Below are 27762 nucleotides of genomic sequence, written 5' to 3' on the forward strand. Positions count from 1 at the left end.
TGCCATGTTGCCATGTCTGAGGGCCCATGTAAATGTGTACATGGAAATAAGACCGGTAAGCTACAGTGAGCTGAAGAGGATCTGAAATCCCATTCCAAAACTCAACTGATCCGTGTCATTTTGTTTTCTTCTGTCAAGGGAGAATAATGCTGGCCTATTGAACCTACCTGAATCCTGGCAGTGGTGTGCTCAACTGCCTGCTACTTGTAAATAATGAGAGCAACCAAGTTGAAGGCTTTTTCCTGCTGTACTGTTGTGTTGCGGTGTGTGCCACTTCAACTATTTTCTGCTAGTATAGCCCTCTTATTCTTGACATTATTTGATGTGTCATAATGGACCAAGTAAAGCATACTGTAACGGTACATGTGACACCGGCTATAGGCTTCAAAAGCCAGCAGTGTATTTTCCCTTCACCACAGATCTCATGGCCTCGAGAATTGCAGTTTTTAAAGATGGTCGGACTTAGTTTGTGTGACGTTTTTGGACCCCCCCCCACAATTTTTTTTTGGGGGGGAAGCCAAAAATAGAACGTCCAAAGTATGCCGCTGCAGGAAAATGTCCTTTTTTGACATGTTTTCCACCAGCAAATCTACCATGCCTCAGTTTTTGAAAAATGGCACAGAATACACAAATTGGGCGACTGTGTTGCTGTAATACTAGGTCTGTCAATTACATCCTTGTTTCTATTTGTGAAAGAGCATAAACATTGTCGGGCTATGTACTTGGCTATGCTGTGTGCTTGTGAGCTTCACTGAGAGTGGGTCTGTGCCATGTTTGCGCTGTGTGTTGGGTGATCATGTTAATGTCGATTTGCTTTTTTATTTTTTCAAGTGTAGGTGTATTGTACTGAATACTTAGTTTCCATGTGTTTGTCTGGGAACTCTGTCAGGGTTTCAACTTACTGTTGTGAGTTAGAATAGTAGGATACGTGAGGTGCAATTTTGAAATTTGGTTACGCAGTAGCAGTTTCTCTCTTATGTCAGTCAATTAGCCCATGTCGGCTAATATTTTTTAAATTGCTAAGTTAGTTTAGCGGCCAGCGAAACCTTTTTTTATCATGGTCTAATTACCGACCGGTGGGCCCTCATTAATTTTGTTAGTCAAACTGCAAACATTTCTCTCCACCCTATGGCAAAATGTGTGTATTTGCAGCACCCTTGCTTTAAAACGGCAACATTTTCTCTACATGCCATGGCAAAAAGTGTTGAATTGCACGAAATGTACAATTATTATAAAAACTACCGTTCAAATGTTTGGGGTCACTTAGAAATGTCTTTATTTTTGAAAGAAAAGCTAAAAAAAAAAAGTCCATTTAAAAGTATCAGAAATACAGTGTAGACATCGTTAATGTTGGAAATGACCATTCTTTAACTCAGCACAACCGTTTTCAGCTGTGCTAATATAATTGCAAAAGGGTTTAATGATCAATTAGACTTTTAAAATGATCAACTTGGATTAGCTAACACAACGTGCCACTGGAACGCAGGAGTGATGGTTGCTGATAATGGGCCTCTACACCTATGTAGGTGTTCCATTAAAAATCAGCCGTTTCCAGCTACAAAAACGTCTGGAAACGGCTGTTTATTTATATATATATATATATACAAACAAACATTTTGTATCTCTGGTGGGGGGGATATATATGGATGTGCGTATGCAGACCTGTGTTCAACTGCGGTCCCTCATAAGTTCAGATTTTTTTTGGGGTGTGGCCCCCACCCCCAACAAAGTTGCCCATCCCTTAACTAGGTCCTCCAATTGTGCAACACACCGTCACCTTGAGAGAGAGGCTGCATGTGCTTTAGGGTTACCCCTCCATTACGGCTCCCCAGTCTCTTAGGCCCCAATGATCAGATGAAAGCTTTCTGAGAAACTGGACAGTGACACAGAGACACTGAAGGACCTCCCACATCACATGGGCCTCATTACTTGCAACTTCAATTGCGGGGTGCCATCCAATAAAGTTGCAGTTATACTGTGGGCTGGAAGCTAAGCTGTCGAGTCTGTTGTAGAACTTGGACTTAAGTGTCCGCTTGGTAATGTGTGGTAAGCCAACCTTTTTTTTCAGGGTTTCTGTTTTACCACAACTCCAAAAAGTTTTCTTTTTTGAAGTAGAACTAGTCCCCAGTGTAGCGAAACTCGAGGCTGGTTTCCAATGGGACGGCACAGACCTGAGGAGGAGAAATCATTTAAAAACAACCCGGATGAACAATTTTTGTTGTTGCATATGACGCTGCACTTTCACATTTCACTCGTTGCTTCACATTTTTAATTTGAATTATGTGGGGGAAAAGGTCGCAAGAACATTTCAGATACTTATTCTGTCACGTTTAACGACATTGGCAGAAAGGTTACCTGGCTGTAGTCACTATAATATTACTGTACTTTGTAAAAACCAATGTCCTGGTCACATTCAGGTCTTCATGATGTATCGCATGTGTTGCAGAGAGGAGGATATCTTTTGCTCTAAAATTGGTGTGATCTCGCAGGACACACTTCATTATAAGATTTCTGTTCTTCTGGACACTTGTACACCTTTCAGTAGCTATGCTATGGCCGGGCTTGGTTAGGATCTGAGAGTATAATATGGAGGATTTGGGTTACATAAGGAGGTTCTATTTAAGTCTCCTGTGTGTGTGTGTGCGATGATCATATCTCTGCAAATGTACCATTTGGAACGGTGTGCTGTGCAGGATGCAGAGTTCCATTGATCAAAGCCGGGTCTGGGTGCTGTTTTTTTTTCTCTCAGCTGGAGTCCAACTGATGGACTCGACTGACTGACAACTTTAACCATACAGAATTGCATTTGTTTTCCTTGTGGTTTCCACTGTGTGTGTGTGTGTGTGTGTGTGTGTGTGTGTGTGTGTGTTAAACACCAAGTTGTTACAGTAGGCCTATTGTGAGTCCTAATAATTTGAATTGTGTTTGGGAGTGTTTATGGTGCTGGGTTTGGTATGTTAGTTTCATGCACTGTTTATTTAGGACAATTGCATGACTGAGGTCACCTGGATTTCACTCAACCATTTACCTGTCCGGACAGTTTTATTTCATGCCTGAGGTGCGGGACATTTACAAGTGAACCTAAGTTGTTATTATTTTGAGACTGTTGCGACATGTATTATTTGTGTGGTCGTTTATTTTCGTAATACAACCAACGCAAAATAACATTTTTTTTAAAAGTTATTCCTTTCAGTGTTTATGCAAAGCAAATTTTTACAACGCTGACTTTTACATAAGTCCTTTTGCATTGGTGTAGACTTGACTGACACATGAGACCAACTCTCAAACAAAAGGAGAAATCAAACTTTTTTTCTCTGCTAGGCATGACATACTTGGCACCCCTAACCAACCATAACCTCAATTCATGTCAAAACCATTACAATTTGATTAACTGTTCAGCAGTCTTATGGCTTGGGGGTTGAAGCTGTTCAGGAGCCTTTTGGTCACAAACTTGGCGCTCCGGTAATGCTTGCTGTGTGGCGAAAGAGCGAACAGTCTATCACTTGGGTGGTTGGAGTCTTTTGACAATTTTTAGGGCCTTCCTCTGACCCCACCTGGTATAGAGGTCCTGGATGGCAGGGAGTTCGGCCCCAGTGATGTACTGAGCAGTACGCACTACCATCTGTGGCGCTTTGCGGTCGGATGCCAAGCAGTTGCCATACCAAACAGTGATGCAGCTAGTCAAGATGCTCTCAGTGGTGCAGCTGGAAAACTTTTTGCGGATCTGAGGGCCCATGTAAAAATCTTTTCAGCCTCCTGAGGGTGAAGAGGTGTTGTCGTGTCCTCTTCACTATTGTCTTGGTGTGTTTGGACCATGATAGGTTCTTAGTGATGTGGACACCTGAGGAACTTTAAGCTCTTGTCCTGCTCCACTACAGCCATGTTGAGTTGTGGGTGAACAAGGAGTACAGGAGGGGACTTATGCAGTGTTGAAAACAACTGGGAACTTTGGACAAAAAACTGGGAACTTTGGACAAAAAACTATCTCCGACTGGGGAAAAAAAATCTATTTGAACAGTCGTCCAACTCAGAATTCCAACTCGGCTCCTCTTTTGTAGAGCTCTGACTTTCCAACATTAAGATCACTGACGTCATGATTTGACTTCCCGAGTTGGTTTGAATGCGGCGTAAGCACACACACCTGAGGGGTCCCCGCGTTGAGGGTCAGAGTGGCGGATGTGTTGTTGCCCACCTTCACCAGTTTTTATTTGATTTAACCTGGTAAGTTGACTGAGAACACATTCTCGTTTACAGCAAAGACCTGGGGAATTGTTACAGGCGAGAGAAGTGGGGGACGAATGAGTCAATTGGAAGCTGTGGATGATTAGGTGACCATGATGGTATGAGGGTCAAATTGGGACTTTAGCCAGGACTCCAAGATAAGTGCCATGGGATCTTGAGTGACCTCAGCGTCAGGACACTGTTTAATGTCCGATCTGAAAGACTGCACCCTACACATTGCACTGGAGAATTGGTCGTTTTTTTAGACCAGAGCAAGAAGTGCCTTCTACTGGCCTGCCAGCACCATTTCCAGCAGCATCTGGTCTCCCATCCAGGGACTGAACAGGTCTACTGCTGGTGGCCTGTCAGGAGGTCCAGCATTCAGTTGCAGAGGGAGACGTTTAATCCCTGTGTCTTTAGTTTAGTGCTGAGCTTTAATCCATGAACACATGTGTTCCTTTTGTCCAGTTGGAAAGGGCAGTGTGGAGTGCAGTAGAGATTGCATCATCTGTGGCTCTATTGGGGCGGTATGCGAATTGGAGTGGGTCCAGGGTGTCTGGGATGATGATGTTGATGTGAGCCATGGCCAGTCTTTCAAAGTATTTGTGAGTGCTACAGGGGCAATAGTAATTTAGACAGGTTACTTTGGCGTTCTTTGGCACAGGGACTATGATGGTCTGCTTGAAACGTATGTATTACAGACTGGGTCGGTGAGAGGTTAAAAATGTCAGTGAAGACACTTGCCAGCTGGTCAGTGCATGCTCTGAGTACGTGTCCTGGTAATCCATCTGGCCCTGCTGCCTTGTGAATGTTAACCTGTTTTAAAGGTCTTACTCACATTGGCTACGGCGAGCGTGATCACACAGTCATCCGGAACAGCTGGTGCTCTCATGCATGGTTCAGTGTTGCTTTCCTCGACCTGAGTATAGGAGGTATTTAGCTCATCTGGTCGGCTCACGTCACTGGACAGCTCGCAGCTGGGTTTCCTTTTGTAATCCGTAATAGTTTGCAAGCCCTGCCACATCTGACGAGCGTCAGAGCCGGTGTAGTAGAGAACACTCGGTCCAATTAGTGTGCTTTGTCTAGATTTTTTGTTTATTTAACATGACTTGAGCTTGCAGTTAGTGCTTTACACAGTATCTCCTATGATATTATGTTTAGTGATATAAAGATGGTGGTAAAATGGCATTATGTATCTATTTTATCCAAATGTATGAAGAATGAGGGCACACAACTCAATATTAGGGAGGTGTTGTTAATGTTTTGTACACTCAGTGTTTACTTTTTGTTGTTGCATTGTGTGGCGATTTCCATCCATCCACGTTGCAGAGAATGAGCACAGCATTCTCTAGATCTATCGGCTGCCTTCGATACTGTGAACCATCAGATCCTCCTCTCCACTCCTCTCCACCCTCTCCGAGTTGGGCATCTCCGGCGCGGCCCACGCTTGGATTGCGTCCTACCTGACAGGTCGCTCCTACCAGGTGGCGTGGCGAGAATCTGTCTCCTCACCACGCGCTCTCACCACTGGTGTCCCCCAGGGCTCTGTTCTTGGCCCTCTCCTATTCTCGCTATACACCAAGTCACTTGGCTCTGTCATAACCTCACATGGTCTCTCTTATCATTGCTATGCAGACGACACACAATTAATCTTCTCCTTTCCCCCTTCTGATGACCAGGTGGCGAATCGCATCTCTGCATGTCTGGCAGACATATCAGTGTGGATGACGGATCACCACCTCAAGCTGAACCTCGGCAAGACGGAGCTGCTCTTCCTCCCGGGGAAGGACTGCCCGTTCCATGATCTCGCCATCACGGTTGACAACTCCACTGTGTCCTCCTCCCAGAGCGCCAAGAACCTTGGTGTGATCCTGGACAACACCCTGTCGTTCTCAACTAACATCAAGGCGGTGGCCCGTTCCTGTAGGTTCATGCTCTACAACATCCGCAGAGTTGCCTCACACAGGAAGCGGCGCAGGTCCTAATCCAGGCACTTGTCATCTCCCGTCTGGATTACTGCAACTCGCTGTTGGCTGGGCTCCCTGCCTGTGCCATTAAACCCCTTCAACTCATCCAGAACGCCGCAGCCCGTCTGGTGTTCAACCTTCCCAAGTTCTCTCACGTCACCCCGCTCCTCCGTTCTCTCCACTGGCTTCCAGTTGAAGCTCGCATCCGCTACAAGACCATGGTGCTTGCCTACGGAGCTGTGAGGGGAACGGCACCTCAGTACCTCCAGGCTCTGATCAGGCCCTACACCCAAACAAGGGCACTGCGTTCATCCACCTCTGGCCTGCTCGCCTCCCTACCACTGAGGAAGTACAGCTCCCGCTCAGCCCAGTCAAAACTGTTCGCTGCCCTGGCCCCCAATGGTGGAACAAACTCCCTCACGACGCCAGGACAGCGGAGTCAATCACCACCTTCCGGAGACACCTGAAACCCCACCTCTTTAAGGAATACCTAGGATAGGTTAAGTAATCCCTCTCACCCCACCCCCCCTAAGTTTTAGATGCACTATTGTTAAGTGACTGTCCCACTGGATGTCATAAGGTGAATGCACCAATTTGTAAGTCGCTCTGGATAAGAGCGTCTGCTAAATGACTTAAATGTAAATGTAAAATATTGACACAAGCGTTAATAAAAAGAGGGACAAAGTACTGCTTTTTTGACTGATTCGCCTCATGATTTGTTTGACAGGACTTTGTTTTCATCCTCCCTAGGGCCAGAACTTTTTCCAGGATTTTTAACCATTTGACCCGATTAGAAAGAATCTGGGCCATGCTCATATAAAACCGTTATTTAATTATTATTTTTTTATGGCTGACTATGTCTATGTCCTACCATACCTCTAGGGTTCAGAGTTTCACCTGGTGAAGTTAGCCTATCAGAACGGGAAAAGCTCTGGGCCCCAGCAAAACTACTTCCCCTCTCTGGGACCTGTGGTGCCACCTCAAAAATCATCACGCAATGTTACAACTTGAAAAAACACATTATATTTGTATGATCTACTATCAAAAACATTTCAGCTGTATAAAAAAACCATTGCTATTACCATTTTATACTGCAGTAGTGTTCAGCTCAACGAGACAATTCTGATTACAATGCCATGCTCAAAGGGCGGCAATTGTTGGGCCAGTGCCGTGCGCGACCTCCCGAGGTAGCGCTCGAGACATGATGTTTTTTTTCCAAGTTTTACACAACGGTATTGTCTCTCGAGAATCGATACCTCTCGAAAATATCCCTTTGCCATCCGTCAATGTGAAAACGGTCTATGATGATTCTCTCGGCTGTGGCAGTGTGGAGGATTGGGTTGTATTGACCAGTAAGTAAGTGCTCACTCGGCTTGTTCCAAAGCCTGGTCAATAGAGCTGCTCCTCTAATAGCGCACGGAACGAGGCGATTGATTGGCAGCAAGATAACTTCCGGTTAACAACACTTCCTGGTTTAGATGGCCGTACAATGAAAGCCAACCAAACAGGGTGACCCGCTATCTATGTCATGAATGCTTTGTTGTGACAAGTCCGTCCAATAGGCTATGTCCCATAGCCAGGACGTGTGTGTGTCCTTTACTTGCTCTGTGTGTGTGTCATATTGCAGGCTCTCAGGCTCTGACTGTATTTCAATTAGGCCTAAGCTAGGAGGCATTTATTCATCAAAGGTTCCAAACCTGTCTGATTGTTAAATTTCCACTCCGCAAGCTGTGGGCTCCAGCTGCTCCACTCATGGTACCAATACACTAACAACTACTTGGGTAGTTTGAGATTTAGTTGGTGGGAAGGTGTTGATGTCACTTCTTAATACGCTCAGTAATGTGGCTGACGCTTCTATAATGAAGAGCTCCTGTATATCTGGCAAGCTTTTTGCATGAAAGGTGAGAGGAATTTAGTGGGGGATTTCACCCATCCTGTATCAATCATCACTATATTACTTAGCGGTTGCAATTACTGCTAAAGCAATAGAATTAGCATTAAACAATGATGAGAACATACAAATAAATGCTAATATAAATGTTTCTCTCCCCTCCCTCCCTTTCTCTCACCCTCTCCTACAGGTACTTTGTGCTGGACCCAGAGCTGGGACAGCTGCAGTACTTTGTACATGAACATGGCAAGAGCCAGAAGCCCAGGGGCTCCCTGCCTCTGATTGGTGCGTCGGTTGTCCAGAGTGATGAGGCACCACACATGTTTATCGTCAACTCCTTCCATGGCGAGCTTTACAAGCTCAGAGGTACGCTAACCCTTATAATAATAATAATAATAATAATATATGCCATTTAGCAGACGCTTTTATCCAAAGCGACTTACAGTCATGTGTGCATACATTCTACGTATGGGTGGTCCCGGGGATCGAACCCACTACCCTGGCGTTACAAGCGCCATGCTCTACCAACTGAGCTACAGAAGGACCCTTATTAGTCAGAGGTTGGGTATTCAGGGAGATTGCGTGGGGACAGTGGGAAGATTGCATTGCCTTGTGGGCGTTTTGCGGTTGCGCAATATAGCGATACCACTTCAAGCAGCTTAAATTGTGCACCGGGAAAAAACATTCCCAACAACCCAGTCTTTGTTTTGGAATTGAACCTGTGGTGTTGTAACTTAGCTTCATGAATATTTCACGAGTCAAATTACTAACTTTCATTTTGCCAACTCCATTTCCCACACTTGACAGGAGTTCTCTTGAGCTTGCATGAGTGGGCTACACGGGCATTCTATATAAGATGCCTTGTCGCATTGCTGAAAGTTTGAACATCGTAACTGTACTAGTCGATACATCCTGTCAAAAGGGACACTCTCCTCTATGAGCTACAGTTGAGGCCTAAACCATTGGGTTTAAACTGGCCACTATGCTACAGGCTCGCTCTGTCAGAAGTAGGGGTGGGATGATACCAGTACCTCAATATTTTTTTCCATGGCAAAAAAATGAAAAGACGAAGCAGACCAAACTCTTGGTCCTTTAAAAAAAACCTGCTGTATGTAAAATATAGTGTGCTACAGCTCGGAGAAAAAGAAGAAGAAATGTGACACTGGATGACAAAATAATAATGATGTTTGTTTCCAACATTAGGGCTGTTTACCTGAAGAAATTGAATCCGCTTTGTGTTTCGTTTCCTTGCCACAATACTAATCGCAGTTTGTAATCACAGTTTGTCCCGGCCCTAGTCCACTGTCGAAGCAAGAGACTCCCTGTCGCTTTAGTTTGTGGAATGTCCCTGTACATTCCCCAAGGGAGGTATCAGAATAACTTGCCCTATATCTGTGGGTGACTCAGTGATCCATCTATTGATGTAGGGATGGAACTAGATGCAGCTTAAATAAAAAGGTTAAATTACTATCCTTATCAAATAAGCTAGTTTGGTGTATGTTTTTTTTGGAAGGTCTAAACACTATACTTAGTGGCATACAAGTCTCTGATTGGGATGGTGACATTTGAATTAAGCCAAATGGCGGGGAAGAATACCCACCACCCTGTAGTGTAGCAACCTTTCATGAGTCTTTGACTAAGAATTAGTAGGTGCACCTTAAATCTCTTACGGGTTGTCATGGAAACCCATGCTTCTACTGGGAAGGGAGAAGTTCAAGGTTCAACCAGGAACACATTTCCTGTTTGGTGATTCTGCAACAACAGACCTCTAGTAGTAGTGCCTTACAGGTGATGTTTGTACAGCCCAGCTGTGAATGTGTCCTTTCCTTTTCATGAGGATGTCCTTGAATCCCCCTTCACAAACTGTCAAACGTCAAGTCACTGGAGAAGGTGCATATTTCTGCAAGCCAATAATCTCCCTTCAGGTGTCCTTGGTCGAACATTTGATCTCAACTCTTAGTAAACATTTTGAGTTAAATTTAAGAATGTCGTATTCAAGCCATGTGGAATAATGTGAGATTTGATACAGACGCTAAAGCACAGGCTTCATCTGATATCCAACCAAGGCAGCATAGGGTAATTAGTTTTAGTCAAATAAGCGGGAGCATTATCTTTTGAGCTTTGCCCGGAGCCATGCTCATTGCTCCAGAGTGTATGAAATTAAAAGGTGAAACCAGCATGAATTATATCCTGTTTGAATGATCAAATGGCAAATTTTAAAGCTGTTGATCAGATGATGCCAGGAATAAGACACGAGGGCTGTTTAGAAGGGTCAAGTTATTTTCACGGCTTTTCAAGGGGGCTAATTGAGATGCCTGACTGCATATCAGGCATTATTGTGAATTATTAATCAGTAAGGCACGATGGCCTGTGGTATATGGCCAATATACTACGGCTGAGGGCTGTTCTTACGCACAACGCATCGCGGAGCGCCTGGATACAGCTCTTAGCCGTGGTATGTTGGCCATATACCACAAACCCCCGAGGTGCCTTATTGCTGTTATAAACTGTCTACCAATGTAATTAGAGCAGTAGAAATAAATGTTTTGTCATACCCGTGGTATACGGTCTGATACACCACGGCTATCAGCCAATCAGAATTCAGGTCTCGAACCATCCAGTTTATGAAATATTTAATATTGCCTAGAACAAATTCAATCTCATCCAGAATAAGGATCCATATTACTTCTACATACTAGGGATGGCAAAAATAAAGGAAATACCAACATAAAGTGTCTCAGGGCTCAGACACACCAATAGCATTTGCTGGCAGAGAGTACTTGGCACTCTGTTCAGAGATGCTAGCTTTAATTTGCAAACTGAGTGCACACCGATTTTTACACGTAGAATCAAGTGACAATTTAAAGTCACACGTCTATAGCGGGTGGTAGCAAAAACACAGCTCGCTGAACGATGTGTTTGACTTTTAATAGGGCGTCGGGCCACCATGAGCCAGAATAGATACATTGCGCCTTGGCATAGAGTCCATAAGTGTCTGGACCTGTTTTGTTGAAAGTGGTGAAAACCGCTGTCAGGCGCCACGCTAGAATCTCCCACAAGTGTTCAATTGGGTTGAGATCTGGTGACAAAGGCTGCGTTTACACAGGTAGCCCAATTCTGATCTTTTTTCTGCTAATTGGTCTTTTGACCAATCACATCAGATCTTTTTCAGAGTGGATCTGATTGGTCAAAAGACAAATTAGTGATATATATTTTTTACGCTTGCACTGTGTAGGATAAGCCCTGGGTTTATGTTCTTCCCAGCAACTGCAATAATCCCTACTCTCCCATGGCAGTCATGTTTAATAACCATCAGTTATGAAGTACATATTCAGAGTGCTGCCTTGTCATATTATCTCCATTCACCTTAATCAGATCCCCCACCAGCTCCCTCAAAAGTATGAGACTATTATTTTAGCCAACAACATCCACTCGATCACTGAAATTAGCATCGGTATAATTACATGGTCATGGTTAAATGCTTGAATGGCAATGGATAGACATTAGTGCCCTCTCTTTAGAGTCTATATTGAAGTGTACTTTGACCCCCCCCCCCCCTTTATTGAAATGCAGAGATGGTGTTATTTAAATGGCATGTGACTGTCCATTGCAAATGGGTCAGACTGTGTTCTGCTGCTTGTTCTCGTTTGCCAAAACAAGCGTGGCTCGTCCATCAGCTGAAGGGAACTGCCACCCCTCCAACTCCAAACCAGGGACCTTTTTTGAACAGAACATTGGCAGTCTTTTGGGGTTACCTTTTTTTAGACCGAGCACAAGAACGACCTGGTCTTCGCTAAGTAAGGATTAGTGTGCAAGTAGCTCATGTTAGTGACTTTAGTGTCCTTTTCACCATTCAAAACAGGTGCATATTTGCATATAAACAATAACCGCTCAGCACTGCCAGACCCACCTCTGTTCATTACAGCTAGCTAATTATGTACAATCCCGGCAACGCTTGTATCAAGACCCCATAAGTGCTGCTCTAAATGTGTCGCAGATTCTGAACTGAGACGTTTTTGAAAGGGGGAAAAAAAGATGCTGCTGATTTAGACGGCGGAACCCATGGGAGGAAGGGTCTTAACAGACAGCTGGGTACAGGTGTTTCATTATGAATGGCCTACATGTACGCAGCGTTCTCTTGAGAGAGCAGAGGAGGAGCTGTTCACTGTTCTAAGTGTCCCATTTGACATTTGTTAGTGTGGGTGTGTCTCCTCCTCCTGCCTCCTCACTCAAGCGACAATTTCAGGTGCTTGAAAAATAGTGTAGGCCTTAAGTGAATGACAGAAACTCACGTCACGGTGTTCAAATGAGGCCATTACCCTTCCAAGAAATGACTCTTTCTCGAGACAACTCTCATGAATAGATTCAGCATCCCGCACTCCACCGTTCATGATCGTGCCTATTTGTTTCAGTTAATCACTATTAAGGACTCCATGAGTCCAGACAAGGCTGCTATATTCGGTTCCGTTGCTAATGAAATGTTCTTATTTTCTCCTTGGAGCGTTACCATGGAGACTGGAGACTTTGGTACACACAATTTGATAGTATCTCACTGAATAATAGGTTGAGATGCTGAATTGCTCTTGAAGTAAAGTTTTCCCAGTCAGTCACAATGATATCCCCAATTGGTCTAGCTAGTCGAAAGAGGTTGTACCATTTTGTAGATGTCAGGCTGGACAAAGCAGGCTCTGCCAATTAATCGGTTAATGAAATGAAACGGGCTTATTGACGTGTCTGGCCTCGGAGGGCAGTTTACTGTCTTGTAAAACAAAAGGGGTCCAGTGAGTCACTTTTTCCATGGTTGGTGTTTGGATAGCAGGCTGCCTCTGTGCCTGTGAAATGTCTGCCATTTTAGCTAATCGCACAGACACTGTTGTCCCCCCCCCATCATTGAGAGTTTAGGTTAAAGATCAAGCTTTCCATCAATCTGAAAATGTGTCTTAGAATATGTTTTAGTGAGTTGTAGAATATGGACACAGATACTATTGTAAAGTTCAGTAGATTAAAAGCTCCCTACACAGGGAGTTTGGGATCAACGTAAACAAACCTGATGCACTACAGTACTGATGTACTACAATTATCAGACCCTGACCCTGTATCAGCACATTGGCTGATACAGACACAAATTGGATGTCAATCTGAAAAGTGATATGCAACACATAATGACACATTTTGTGACGACTACCTACATATCGAACTGACAATTAACTCGTATGATGACAGTTTCTTATTTCTCCCATTGTGACGATGATGGTTATCGGAAATGAACAATTAATTAGCTCCTTTTGTGTCTCCGTAGCATCCGACGCCAAAGAGCAGCAGTTCTGGATGAACCAACTCCAAGCGTGCGCCAGACGCCATTCCGACAGCAGTGCCAAGGTGTGTACAACGCGCTTGCGCACACACACACACACACACACTGCAGTCACTACTAAGCTCTAGGTCCTGGAATATGTCCCTCAGGAAGAGCGGTGCAGTGACAGGGAAGCCTTGACTTTCACTTGCAATTTTTAATTTATTTTTAATTTAACCTTTTATTTAACTAAGCAAGTCAGTTAAGAACAAATTCCTAGTTACAATGGCGGCCTACGCCGGCCAAGCCCGGACGGCGCTGGGCAAATTGTGCGCCACCCTATGGGACTCCCAATCACGGTCGGTTGTGATACAGCCTGGATATTAGAGATGAATATACCACTGAGTTTACAAATCTCATCGCAGGTATTTCCCACTTCTGCCGATTGATTGAATTCCATGGGTTCAGGCCCCTTGGAGGAAATTTAAATTGCTGTAAATATGGCTTTTGACAGATGGCTTGAATGGACACCTATGGTATTAGTGTAGGGGTCGATAGCGGGAGAAGTGAAGTTGTTTGAGAGAAAGTAGCTTTGTGGTTTTGTGGTTGTGAGATTTTGTTGCAAACCCTTGTTGGGTGCACTGTTGGCACACTGAAACAGCAAATGCTCTTTCCTATAGTGGTTGGATTTTGGAATTCCTTCGCGTTCATGCAGTGTCAATGCACACAGCAGGCACAGTAGATAACGTTCATAGCCTTCAGAAAGTATTCATACCCCTTGACTTATTACATATGTATTTTTTTTTACAGCCTTAATTGAAAATATATATTGTTTTCTCTCACCCATCTACACACTATACCCCATAATGACAAAGTGAAAACATGTTTTTAGAAATGTTACCAAATTTATTCAAAATGAAATACAGAAATATCTCATTTATCTCACACCCCTGAGTCACCTTTCTGGGTAAGACTCTAAGAGATTTTCATACCTGGATTGTATATTTGCACATTATTCTTCAAAAAAGGATTTAAGCTCTGTCAAGTTGGTTGTTGGTCATTTTCAAGTCATTTTCAAGTCTTTCCATAGATTTTCAAGACAATTTTAAGTCAAAACTTTAACTAGGCCACTCTGGAACATTCAATGTCGTCTTGGTAAGCTACTCCAGTGTATATCTGGCCTTGTGTTTTAGGTTCTTGTCCTGCTGAAAAGTGAACTTGTCTCCCAGTGTCTGTTGGAAAGCAGACTGAACCAGATTTTCTAGGATTTTGGCTGTGCTAAGCTCTATTCTGTTTTTTATCCTAAAAAAACTCCCTAGTCCTTGCCGACGATAAACATACCCATAGCATGATGCAGCCACCACCATGCTTGACAATATGAACATTGATACTCGGTGACGTATTGGATTTGCCCCAAACATAACACTTTGCATTTCAGGTCATTTTTTGCAGTTTTACTTTCGTGCCTCATTTCAATCAGGATACATGTTTTGGAATATGTTTTTTTAGTCTGTACTGGCTTCCTCCTTTTCACTCTGTCATTTAGGTTAGTATTGTGGAGTAATTACAATGTTGTTGATCCATCCTATCACAACCATTAAACTCTTAACTGTTTTAAATTCACCATTGGTTTCCTTCCGTCTTCCCGGCATCTGAGTTTTACATTTGAGTAATTTAGCAGACGCTCTTATCCAGAGTGACATTTAGGGTTAAGTGCCTTGCTCTCGGGCAAGAAAGATTTGTTTTCACCTAGTCTGATTGGGGATTCGAACCAGCAACCTTTTGGTTACTGGCCCAACGCTCTTAACCGCTAGGCTACCTGCCGCTCAGGGGTTTGGAAGGACGCCTGTATCGTTGTAGTGGCTGGGTGTATTGATACACCATCCTGGGTGTAATTATTAACTTCCCATGCTCAAAGGGATATTCAGTGTCTGCTTTTCTTTTGTTTTTACCCATCTACCTACAAGTGCCCTTCTTTGCTGGGGATTGGAAAACCCCCCTGGTCTTCGTGGTTAAATCTGTTTGAAAATCACGGCTCGATTGAGGGACCTTGCAATTATCTGTATGTGTAGGGTACAGAGATGAGGTAGTCATTCAAAAATCACGTTTAACACTATTCTTGCACACAGAGTGAGTCCATGCACCTTATTTAGGCTTGATATACAAAGGGGTTGAATAATTGTTCACTCAAGCTATTTCAGCTTTTCATTTTTAATTAATTTGTAAATGTTTCTAAAAACAATTCCGCTTTTGACATTATGGGGAATTGTGTTTTTGGCCAGTTCTCAAAATCTCAATGTAATCCATTTTAAATTAAGGCTGTAACGCAACAAAATGTGGAAAAAGTCAAGGGGTATGAATACTTTATGGAGGCACTGTATACCAGGTGAGTAATTCTGGTGTAGACATGAATGCTCACCATCACCTTGCAGAATTATCCTCTCTTGTAGATCCCATCTTATCTTGGCACAGCTCGTACACCTGCTCCTCCCTCCTCTACTCTTCTAACGCTCCTGCTATCTCCTCCCATAGGGCTCTGCGGCTGCTACAGCAGGACTTATGGGAGTCAGCTATTCCCTTTAAATAGAGTATCATCCCTGATCCTCTGTCTGTTTGAGAGTGAGAGGTAACCTGGGTACGTGCCACCTGGCAATAACTTTCAAGTGGAACCATTCCAAACCTATGAACTCTAATAAAATAAAATAAACGTTTTTGTGTGGAAAAGTCTGTGAAAGTCAGCTTCAAGTAAAGGTCATGTTGAATCCGGACTGCCACCTGAGAGTTAAAATTTTTTAAATATTTTTTTTTACTACAGCATATTGTGTTTTTTGTAGCAAAGTTTTTTTTTTTTTCCTTTTGTAGGAAAATTTGTTTCGGCAAATGGCCTATTCTTCAGCATACTATATTTTGCTCTTTCTCTTCCTTTCATTCATTCGCGCTCTCTCTCCTTCGCTCTCTCTCCTTCGCTCTCTCTCCTTCGCTCTCTCTCCTTCGCTCTCTCTCCTTCGCTCTCTCCCTTCGTTTTCTCTCTCCATCTCCCCATGTCTACAGACTGATTGTGTGAGTGCACCGCAGCGGTCTACAAACAATGCTCTCCCTGTCTGCACCTCCTCGCGCTCTCCTATCACGCATCACCCCCATTTCCTCCACCCCTGCCTCGTGGCACAATAACTCTCGTAAATATGGTTCCTGTTTCCTGTCAAAAAAGACAATCGGACATGTTTCCTTATGTGAATGAGTTTGTGTTAATCCATTGCCGACGTAGACTTGATTTGGAGAGTGAATAGAATTTGGGGCAGTACGGCTGGTTATGGACTCCTGCTCTCTTGGTATAATAGATACGAGGGTAGCAGACCATGCATTCACCATCTCTGGCGCTCCCGTACAGCCCTATTGTTGGTCTGTCCAGGGGAACATTTTAAAGCCAGTCTCCATGTGACAGTGGAACAGTGGAGTATCAGCCTCATTATGGAGTTACCCCATCCTCTGGATCTCTGCTGTGGGCCTTGGCAGCCTGGTTTGGAAGTCGCTGGGTTGTGAAGGGAACGGTGAAGATTTAGAACCTACTGCGTAGCAGTTTGCCGACCAGTTCCTTTTTAACAGTGGAAGGAAGAAACGTTATCCGTTTTGCACCTGGGTCATGTTCATCAGGGCACATAAGTTTTGTAATGGGAAAACAAGCTGAGCTTTTCTTATTAGACAAGTTGAGGTTGTATCTTTCCATTTCCCCAGCTACTGAACACGACCCTGTACTGAGTTCTATGTTTTTTTTGTGTTTGGCCTTAGGTCTGGAAGCTTAAGGGATCGGATGAGCACCTGAGTCTGGAGAGAACGACGGGAGGCAGCCAGGAGGGGCTGGTGAGTCAAGATGCACCCGTCCACACCTGAGCTACTGACCCTGTACCAACAGTGTACAAACACCTGCCTTCTAAATGTTCAGATCTCTATATACTGTAGACATAAATACACTTATAGGGTTGTCCATGTCTTCACCTCTCGTTGTGTCCCGGTTCTCACTTTCTGCCCTCCTCCATATATTTGAAAGTGTAGAAAAAGCCTTTATGCTCTTGGATACCAGCTTGAAAACTTTCATTGCAAACTCTCACACCCAGCGTATAGCTATTCACTTTTTCAAAAAAGTGCTACACAGTTGAATAGACAGAAGTCCAATTATACTCCTTAACTTGGATCAGTAAGGGGAAGGCTCCCCAAAAGAGTTTTTTTCTTCTCCCTCTTGTCAAAAGCGGGTGAGCTTTTTTGGGTTCCTGTATAGTGACAGACAACCGTATCTAATCGTGTCTAAGCCTCCCATTCTGCCTCCGAGATCAGTATCACATCTCTTCCAAAGTCTAAGATGTATTCCTGGCTTAGCATAAACAATCTACAATAGCCTGAGTGCCGAAATACACTTGGGGAATGAGGGCCATTTCTGTTCTATAGTTTTTATTATTGCCAGTGCTGGGTGTACAACTGATAAGTAAACTGCGCTTTCCTCAGTTTAGCTGCTTATTTACGCTTTCGGTGGAGATTTAAACTTTTGTATTCAAAAAGCTGTCTCGCATTTCATACCGTTTCGTTCATTGTGTCGGTCACCAGTTACAAATGGCAATCCTTTCTCTGGTGTGTTGACAATGACTTTCTTTGTACAGTAGAACAGTAGAAAGGCATCTCATCGCCTGAGGCTACATTTTGTACCACACTGTAGTGGAAGAGCGGATTCTACTGTGTTCTAAAATAACTCTCACTGATGTTTAAAATTCCTCTCATCCCGGCTCTTTAGTGGGAAGTAATTCCCTACAGAACCTTCAGAATATCATTTATACATCACTTTCGGGTTCCTCTTAACCGGCCCAGCTCAGCCCCACTGTAGATGCATTTCAGTAGATTATTTCTGCCTTTTTTTGATACCGTCTCCTGACTTATGTGGTGCCCACCACCCCACGTTCTGTTATGGCGGGCCAAGTCAGCCTAAGCAGTATGGGCACACCTGTGAGGGGCAGACGTGCCTGTTGGGAGGAGGGGAATGGGAGCTTGTTGAAGTACTGCTGAGGCTGTGTAAGTGGAGAGTGATTGCATTATGTGTACAGTGTAGGTAGAGTTAGTCACTCAAGTGTTTCCTAATAGGGAAAGGCGTGAACCAAGCGATGGTAAATCTTTACCCTTACCAAATTGGAGACCTAATAGAATGCAGAAATTGGAGAGTTTTTTGTTGTTGTTGTTGTACCCTCATGAGAAGTTGTTTCTGTATCCACTGAAAGGTAGAACAAGTTGCATAGTTCACAAGGTTGAATAATCTTTGCAGGGTTCGTAAGTTAGCCTTGCTAGCAGATTGTAACAGGCTAATGTGTTGCTCCGTTAGCCATTACAGGATAGGTCATGTTGGAAGTAGCACAGAGAATTTTCGGCCAACCTTAAATTGGCGATACTATATTCATTCTCGAGTCAGCCAAACATGTACCTTCAAAAATGTCAGTATCCATTTGTAGGTGCTTTGTTTGAATTTAGAAAATGCTACATTTTTATGTGTATGCCTCCATCTTGTTTATTTAAAATCTTATCTCATTGATTGAAACAGGTGAGTGACATGTGGCACTTTGGGCTCTAGACCCACCTGTCTCAATCAATGAGAAAAGATTTGTACACATTCGAACACATTGTTGGATTACTTCATGGAGCAAAAAAAAAGTGTTTTAATAACAGCGCATTTTCTAAATTCAAATGAACCACCTGCAACTAGACACACACATTTTAGAAGATGCATGTTTGGCTGAATCAAGAACTAAGATTGTATGGCCAGGATAAGGTTGGTCAAGTTCTCTGTGCTTCTCCACAAACAGTACCTATCCTGTAATGGCTAATGGAGCGTCACATTAGCCCGGTAAAATCTGCTAGCTAACGTTAGCCATGCATGACAGTAACTTTTCCTCTCCCAGCTTCAGTGATACAGGTGGTTCTGTCTTTCTTTTTCTCTCGCTTTCTCTTTCTCTGGGTTCAGTACTCATTCTCATTACCCCTCATTTGCTCTCTCTCTCTCTTTCTCTTTCTCTGGGTTCAGTACTTGTTCTCATTATCCCTCATTTGCTCTCTCTCTCTCTCTCTTTCTCTGGGTTCAGTACTCGTTTTCATTACCCCTCATTTGCTCCCTCTCTGTCTCCATGACTCTGCCATCTTCTCACTGTTGCAGTTTTCTGAAACGCCTACAACTCTGTGCCAGTTTTAGAGAGGAGAGACCTGAGCTGCTGTTGGACACATCTAAATGCTGAGTGCCCCCCCCCCTGATTTACTCACTGCTGTAGCTTCATGGTCTTGTTCTCACAGAAAGCTGCCGTCTCGCGATTTGAAACGTCGTTAGGGTGAGAATATGAATGATTCACATGCATACTTACGGCCATTGGGAAATAAAGTATCCTGCACTTTCCTGCAGTGTCACAATGTGCCTTATTCCGTTTGTGACTATTATGGCTCTGTGGTCCTGGGAGTGAGAATTGCTGCTTCCAAAATGGAAGCCGAGTTGTTTCTCCTCTGGTGAGCAGTGCTCAGGGAGGCAGTCGTTTATTTGATCTATTTATCTATCTTACCTCTGCTCTCTCTCTCTCTCTCTCTCAAATGTGCTGTGCTGTGCCCAGGCCTCTGGTATCCAGGGTGGAGGGGCGCTGTCTCTCTGGAACTGCTGTAAATTGATTGAGGGTTCCGACGGGTTCCGACTGAGAGACATGGCAGACAGTATACACAGGGCAGGGAAATGGAGAGACGAAAGAGGGACAGAAGGAAGGAGAGAACCGGATTAGATTTTTTGTTGTTGTTGGTGTAGAGCTATAAAGAAGACCGAAGGCAAAGGTCCACTTTTTTAAGTTTGGTTGATGGCTTCTTAAATTTCTGTTCGCTCACCTCTACGTACCTTATTTGCTCTTGCCAGGAGGGAAATAACCTGAAGCTAATTTAGGAGTTGAGTTCACTGGGAAGGTGGTAGCTTTTGCTCTGGTTTTTGTTTGGGGTTTGTAATAACAGGAGGCCCAGGCTGAGGTTTAGTCACGGTTCTTCTCATACGACTGAAATGTGGACCTTTTTAAGGAAACCACAAGGTGCAGTCTTCGGTTTGCTGTCCGTCGTCAGGCATAGGTCTCAACATGGCTTTCATATCGTACCCAATCTTATTCAAGAAGGCTAAACCCATTTTTTTCCCCCCTGGTTTGACTCGCAAACCATAGGATACAGGTGAATATGAAAATAGTAGTAGGAAGTAGCTGAGTGGTGTGGCAGTTCACATATCCCTCACACTTTTTTTTTTGTGTCTTTCTCTCTCAGGGCTCGTCTTCCGGTAGGTCCCGTAGCGTCTCCCTCCTCCCCCACCTCCCACCAACCTCCTCATCGCCTGGTATCCAGAGGCACTTGGCGTGCCCGGGCACACCGAGCAACATTGTGACCATCACCCACCACAAGTCCCCAGCCGCTGCTCGACGGGCCAAGAACCAGTATCCCGGCCGACTACTGGAGGTCAAAGAGGTGGGTGGAACCTGAAACTGTCCCTCTGTGATGACATCATCATGGCTGTATTGATAATTCATTGTCGTAGGCGCTAGGGAGACTGCCAAATTCATCACAATGTCAGACAGATTGGCGTCCGTGGAGTTTGGATTTTTAAATGTACACTATGTACACAATAGGGAATATTTCTGTTCGAAGTACATGACGCTGTCATTTTAAATTGACCACAACATCGACCCCAACAACTTATTTTCATATTGCACCATATTTCTTGTCCTGTGTGTTCAGTGTTTCTGCTTACCCTCAGGTTGGCCGTTGGTGCAACGAGTTCAACAAAAAATGTTGGGCCTAGGCTTCTGACCCTATCAACAATGACTGCACTGCGCTCTATGTCTGTAGCTTTAGCTGGCTTGGCATTTCTCTGTATATATCCATACTGCTTAAAATGGCATGCGACAAAGGGGAAAGCTAGCTAAAAGGCTAGCTCAGCGTTTCCAAAACTCGGTCCTGTGGACCCCAAGGGGTGCACGTTTTGGCTTTTGCCCTAGAACCACACAGCTGATTTAAATAATGACACCATCAAGCTTTGATTATTTGAATCAGCTATGTGGTGCTAGGGTTAAAAAACAAAACCTCCACCCCTTGGGGTCCCTAGGACCGAGTTTGGGGAAACACTGCGCAAGCTGATGGTGTGCCTATGGAGTGAAGAGGGTGAAAGAGCATTATACCGGTAATTCCAGTGTTTGCTAAAATGGTTGAGTAACCAATTGCGGAATTTGGCATTGATTTGCATGGACATTTTGGAGTAGTACTTTCGTGACTGAGAACCCCTCCGATTGCCATTAGTCATCCTCCAAAACGCACTCTGTACTTTGTTGTATGTCTCCTTTCTTTAGGGGAAATTCTATGTGTCAGACTGTGCTAAGCGGGCCCTGTACTGTATCAATTATACCCCATGGAGTTGCCAAGCTGCCAATTCCGGCCACAGCCTGGTCCACATCTGCTCTGCCTTCATGCTCGGATAGCCTGGTTAAATCAGACTGAACACTGCACTTATCATTGTGAGCACAGCATTCAATCTGGGTTAACCAGGCTATTGCTCACATGCATTCATTCACAAATTTCTGTTTTTCGCCCTGGAAAGACTTTCTAGGTTTTTGTTTAGTTATCCCTAGCGGTCTAGTTTTGTTCCTGCTATTGTCAGTGGGCTGTGTACTTGTCTGCTGAATTATATAGATAAGATGACTTGAAGACATTTCAGCTGATGGGAAGACTTCCCAAACCGATGACAAAGCGTGTTCTAGTATCAGACGAGAAACAGATTTTTGTCTAATCTTTGCAAAAAGTAGGACTAATATGTTTTTTCAGGAGCGTCGGTAGGTACATCGGGTAAAATGGGAAATTACTGGAATGAGTGATAGATTGTGTATACTCTGATCTTTAGAACAATGTCGGCTTTGTTATGTTTGTTCATTTATTATGTCTTCGCCCTGAATTATTTGCAGGTTAGAGTTTTTTTTTGGTCATACATCTTGTTCTGGAGGCAGCTCTACAGAGTGATCCCTAGCTGGCACAGCCACAAAGTCATAAAACCTCATTTTAAAACCGAACCTTATCCACACTGCTAACCCTAATGCCTAACCTTAAGACGAAAAAGCACATTTTTGTTTTCATGAATTTTTACGATATAGCCAATTTTGCAGCTGGCCTATCTAGGGGGGAAAACGCTTAGTTCTGCCTCCAGGACAAGACTGGCATGGTGTATGGTGTGTTGGTCGTGGACACACTTGTGCGCTGTGCCATTGCTCCCCCCCATTCACTCTCTGAGACACTGGGTAAAGGACAGGAATGTTCAGAATATATCATTCCTATTGTAGCTACCGGACACCGTATCGATGCACAGGTATGAGAGCCAACAGCAAAGGTTGCTCTCTTTTGAGGCTCTGCTTCTGGAACAAGGTGGCTTTGTATAGTTTCTCAGAAACCTGGAGCTCTAAAAAGGGCATTGTTGAATAGTACACCGGCTAGCAGGATAGCAAGTAAGTCATGTAATAACATTTTTGCTGGAATTGGATCACCTAAAACGACAGGGACTCAGCTAGTTAATATGAACAGAGGGGAGTACGGAGCCACGGCACCTCGTGAAACTATAGCTCTCGTATTTGTCCTCAAAGGCATTGTGTTCAAACCAGACTGTGGAAGGTTTTTGGTGCTGAGGGATTTAGTGTTTTCTATTTATTTTTTTAGGTAGTTTCGGTTCGATTATTAAAAAAATTAAAAAATGCATTATGCGGGTTTTATTCTGTAACAACACAGAATAAAACAATTTATGTCCCATGATGGTAGTGACTGCCCATTACTGCTTATTATTTATTCACATTACTTAAATAAAATATTTCATTTTTGTACATTTTTTTAAAACATTATTTTTTCATTCCACGTCATCTCAGAATAGGCAGCAGCTCTATCGAGATGTCTGACAATCACTATTTTGCATACTTTTATGACAGCTGAATACCAGCTATCAATCACTTAGGTCATGTATTTTCAGGTAGAGGTACCTCGCGAAGCAACAGCTGCTCTCTTTATCACCTCGCGATTGCGCGTTCTTTTCTCTTCCGTAGCAAGCGTAAAAAAACAGACAGGATAAATATATGCGCAATGGATTATGGTTGTTAATTACCATGTTTTATGCGCTAAACTATGTAAAATATTGGCCTGTTGGAAACTACAACTCCCTACTACATTGCACAGTTAAGGTTAGATCCGATTTGTCAATTGTAAAAAAAAGAAAATGAACGGAAAAATAACCAACATTTTGGTAAATCGATCAGCACTACAGGTTTTTGACATTCTTGCCAATTTTTCATAATGCCCTTTCAATTACTCAATCAGATCAGATGCCCTATGCTGCGTCACTCAACACTGAAAATAACGGTTTAATATGAGATCTTGTCTGAGAACGATAGGGTGTATTTAAAAAAACATGGAACTACTGCAGGAGTGGCAACATTTCTCACCACTTGGAAAGTAGACTTGTTACCTGAAATTTTGCTTTTGAAAAAACCCAAACACTTCTTTGGGCCCTTCTGAATTTGGACTTATATTATAGGAAACTGGGTTGTCTTTCCTTTCTCTATGCTGTTTCAATGTTATGCTAACCTGCATTCTGCCCAATAACAGCCCTGTAACATTCCCCTATTTCCTTGGCCTGATTTTTCATTCCATGCGTCCCTCCATTTTCTCCCTCAACCTCTCCCACTCCTCCTCACCTCATCTGTATGTTATTGTGCTGCCTTTCTGTTCACGATGGAAATGAAGTCCCATAAAGGGGGCTGGCACCAGTCCAGGTAGTGACAGAGAGGGAATGGAGCTGGGGCCTGGAGGCAGATTTATACACCTTCGTAGAGGCTCTGGGATGAGAGGTGGCATCGCTGTCCTGCCCTGCTTACTGGGAGATTTATGAGATGACACAGGACAGTGGTTCCAGATTAGTTTGTGTTGTCTTTGCAACATCTATTGTCACTGTCACACCATTGGCATCTCATCAATATTTTTTGCTACATATAGGATTAGGCTCAAACTTTCACTCGTGATTAAATTAACTTTCCTAGCTCCTGTAATAATCATTTGGTACACAAGATAATCAATTGGTCAAATACGTCTGAAATCCCATGAGAATGGCAGTGGTTTGGTATGTTGTAGATGTAGACTGCTGCTTAGTGTAGTTGTAAGTAGCTGTGACTTGGTGGGCTGTAGTAGTAAACACTAGTAGCATATATCACACCCCAGTAAATCTCTACATGAGCCAACAGCTCTGCTCAGTCTTATGGAAACACGGCACACTAACACTCACTAGGCATCAAACCCCCCCCGGATGACATCCACCACATCCTCCATGTGAACACTGGGAGTGCTGCCATCATGCTGTTGCCTTTCACTCGCAGGCTCCATCACCATCCGACCAGCTCGGAGACTAGACCACATGACTTGACTCCAGCAGTGCTGCCTGTCACGACTGGCTGACGTGAACCCATCAGACACCTGGACTCCCCCTGAGTAGAGCAGCACCACTAGGCATTTAGGCAGCCATGGCTCAATGGTTCGGGTCAGCTTATTTCTAGACCCATCGTCTCTCCAAGTGGGAAACGAAGGGAGGCAGTTTCAGTCTCTGCGCCGCTTCTACCTCCACACTGGTGGTCGTTTTGGACCGGGCTATTTTAGTTGGTCCACTCCTGTGGACCCTCTGTGTCCTTGCTCTGGAGTCTTAAGACAAAGAGATGAGCTGTGTATACAAAGTGCATACTCCTGTATACAACTCGCTGGGAATTGTTATTGTGAGTCACCATTTTGAAGGATGTTGTTGCAGAGGTTTGTAGTATAGAGGCCACCCCTGGTGGACACAGTCTTTGTTGTATCTTTGGCTGTAGGCCTCAGTAAGGGGCCTGGTCCCTGACCGAGGGAGACTGGCCTAATTCAGTCAGGCTATCTCTTACTGATGGGCTGTCTGTCTCTTGTTCTCTCTCTGTCTATGTCAAGGTCATGTTGAATCAACCGTGAGTGTGAAGTCTCATGTCTGCCACATGAGATGGATGCAGCAATGCAGCATACTGTATTGGCTCTGTAGGAAATACTGTTATGCTATATGGCCCTGGACTCCTGGTTCTTTCTGGTTCTTTGTAGTCCTTTGTATCTCTTTCTCCTTGTAGTCCTTTCTCTCTCTTACGATTCCCTCTTTCTGTTTCTCTCTCTCTCTGGATGTATACTTTTACATTATATTATGTGAGCTAAATAAAAAAACATAACATTTTCCTTGGTGTAATTTAGAGACGACTAATGTTATTGTCCCCAAGTACAACAAGAAAGTACAGTTGAAGTCAGAAGTTTACATGCACCTTAGCCAAATATGTTTAAATTCAGTTTTTCACAATTCCTGACATTTAATCATAGTAAAGATGTCCTGTCTTAGGTCAATTAGGATCACCACTTTTATTTTAAGAATGTGAAATGTCAGAATAATAGTAGAGTGATTGATTGATTTCAGCTTTTATTTCTTTCATCACATTCTCATTGGGTCAGAAGTTTACATACACTCAATTAGTATTTGGCAGCATTGCTTTTAAATTGTTTAACTTGGGTCAAATGTTTCAGGTAGCCTTCCACAAGCTTCCCACAATAAGTTGGGGAATTTTGGCCCATTCCGCCTGACAGAGCTGGTGTAACTGAGTCAGGTTTGTGGGCCTCTTTGCTCGCACATGCTTTTTCCGTTCTGCCCACAAATCTTCTATAGGATTGAGGTCAGGGCTTTGTGATGGCCACTCCAATACCTTGAATATGTTGTCCTTAAGCCATTTTGCCACAACTTTGGAAGTATGCTTGGCGTCATTGTCCATTTGAAAGATCAATTTTTGACGAAGCTTTAACTTTCTGACTGATCTCTTGAGATGTTGCTTCAATATATTGACATAATTGTCCTACCTCCATGATGCCATATATTTTGTGTAATGCACCAGTCCCTCATGCAGCAAAGCACCCCCACAACATGATGCTGCCACCCCCATGCTTCACGGTTGGGAAGGTGTTCTTTAGCTTGCAATCTTCCCCCGTTTTTCCTCCAAACATAACGATGGTCATTATGGCCAAACATTTCTATTTTTGTTTCATCAGACCAGTGGACATTTCTCCAAAAAGTATGATCTTAGTCCCCATGTGCAGCTGCAAACCATAGTGTGGCTTTTTATGGCGGTTTTGGAGCAGTGGCTTCATCCCTGCTGACAGGCCTTTCAGGTTATGTCGATATAGGACTCATTTTACTGTGGCTATAGATACTTTTGTACCTGTTTCCTCCAGCATCTTCACAAGGTCCTTTGCTGTTGTTCTGGGATTGATTTGCACTTTGCGCACCAAAGCATATTCATCTCTAGGAGACAGAACACGTCTCCTTCCTGAGCGGTATGACGACTGCGTGGTCCCATGGTGTTTATACTCGTGTACTATTGTTTGTACAGATGAACGTGGTACCTTCAGGTATTTGGAAATTGCTCCCAAGGATGAACCAGACTTGTGGAGGTCTCCAATTTTTTTGTGAGGTCTTGGCTGATTTATTTTGATTGTCCCATGATGTCAAGCAAAGAGGCTGAGTACATCCACAGGTACACCTCCAATTGACTCAAATGATGGCAATCAGAAGCTTCTAAAGCCATGACATAATTTTCTGGAATTTTCCAAGCTGTTAAAAGGCACAGTCAACATAGTGTATGTAAACTTCAGACCAACTGGAATTGTGATACAGTGAAATAATCTGTCAAATTGTTGGAAAAATGACTTGTGTCACGCACAAAGTAGATGTCCTAGCCGACTTGCCAAAACAATAGTTTGTTAACAAGTAATTTGTGGAGTGGTTGTAAATCTAGTTTTAATGACTCCAACCTAGGTGTATGTAAACTTCAGACTTCAACTGTACTTAAATACATGTAATTTTGTCCTTGAGACATTTAATTGAGATACAGTAGAATTCTATTCATTCCTATGGAGGACTGCTCCGACTGGGGAGTGCCAATATGGCCGACCAGTGGCTTCAAAGCCGCTCAATGGCCATACAGAGCATCAGCAGTCCGGGGTTTATATACACCATTGGCCTCTATACACTAAACCCATGCTAATCCTAGTGAAAGTCAGGGCTCACTCCTCATTTTAGGACACAGGGCTTCTGTCTGAGTGGTGGGATGGATTTGAGTTGTTTTACAACTGATCCACTGACCTGCAGCTACTTAACTCACATATGGTGACCTGCTGCGGGTCAGTCGTAGGTGTTTTTGAAGGAGAACGTAGAACTGCAGTGCAGTCCCCATATAAAAGCATTTTGTCACTGATTCATTTCATTGTTTGTAAAAAAACATCTACCA

At 43.6% G+C, this 27762-nt stretch overlaps 1 protein-coding gene across 2 annotated transcripts in view; it reads left to right on the forward strand.

Moving 5' to 3' along the window:
- The window catches only part of LOC124043660 (oxysterol-binding protein-related protein 10-like), a 91171-nt gene that overhangs the window by 4723 nt on the left and 58686 nt on the right, over positions 1–27762 (forward strand). For both annotated transcript variants that reach the window (XM_046362463.1, XM_046362464.1), the window contains exons 2-5: positions 8270–8445; positions 13379–13458; positions 17159–17230; positions 20678–20875. In XM_046362463.1, coding sequence (XP_046218419.1) covers positions 8270–8445; positions 13379–13458; positions 17159–17230; positions 20678–20875 — 526 coding nt within the window. The remainder of the gene's footprint in view (positions 1–8269; positions 8446–13378; positions 13459–17158; positions 17231–20677; positions 20876–27762) is intronic.

Source organism: Oncorhynchus gorbuscha, linkage group LG09, assembly GCF_021184085.1.
Source record: "Oncorhynchus gorbuscha isolate QuinsamMale2020 ecotype Even-year linkage group LG09, OgorEven_v1.0, whole genome shotgun sequence".
Taxonomy (NCBI): Eukaryota; Metazoa; Chordata; class Actinopteri; order Salmoniformes; family Salmonidae; genus Oncorhynchus; species Oncorhynchus gorbuscha.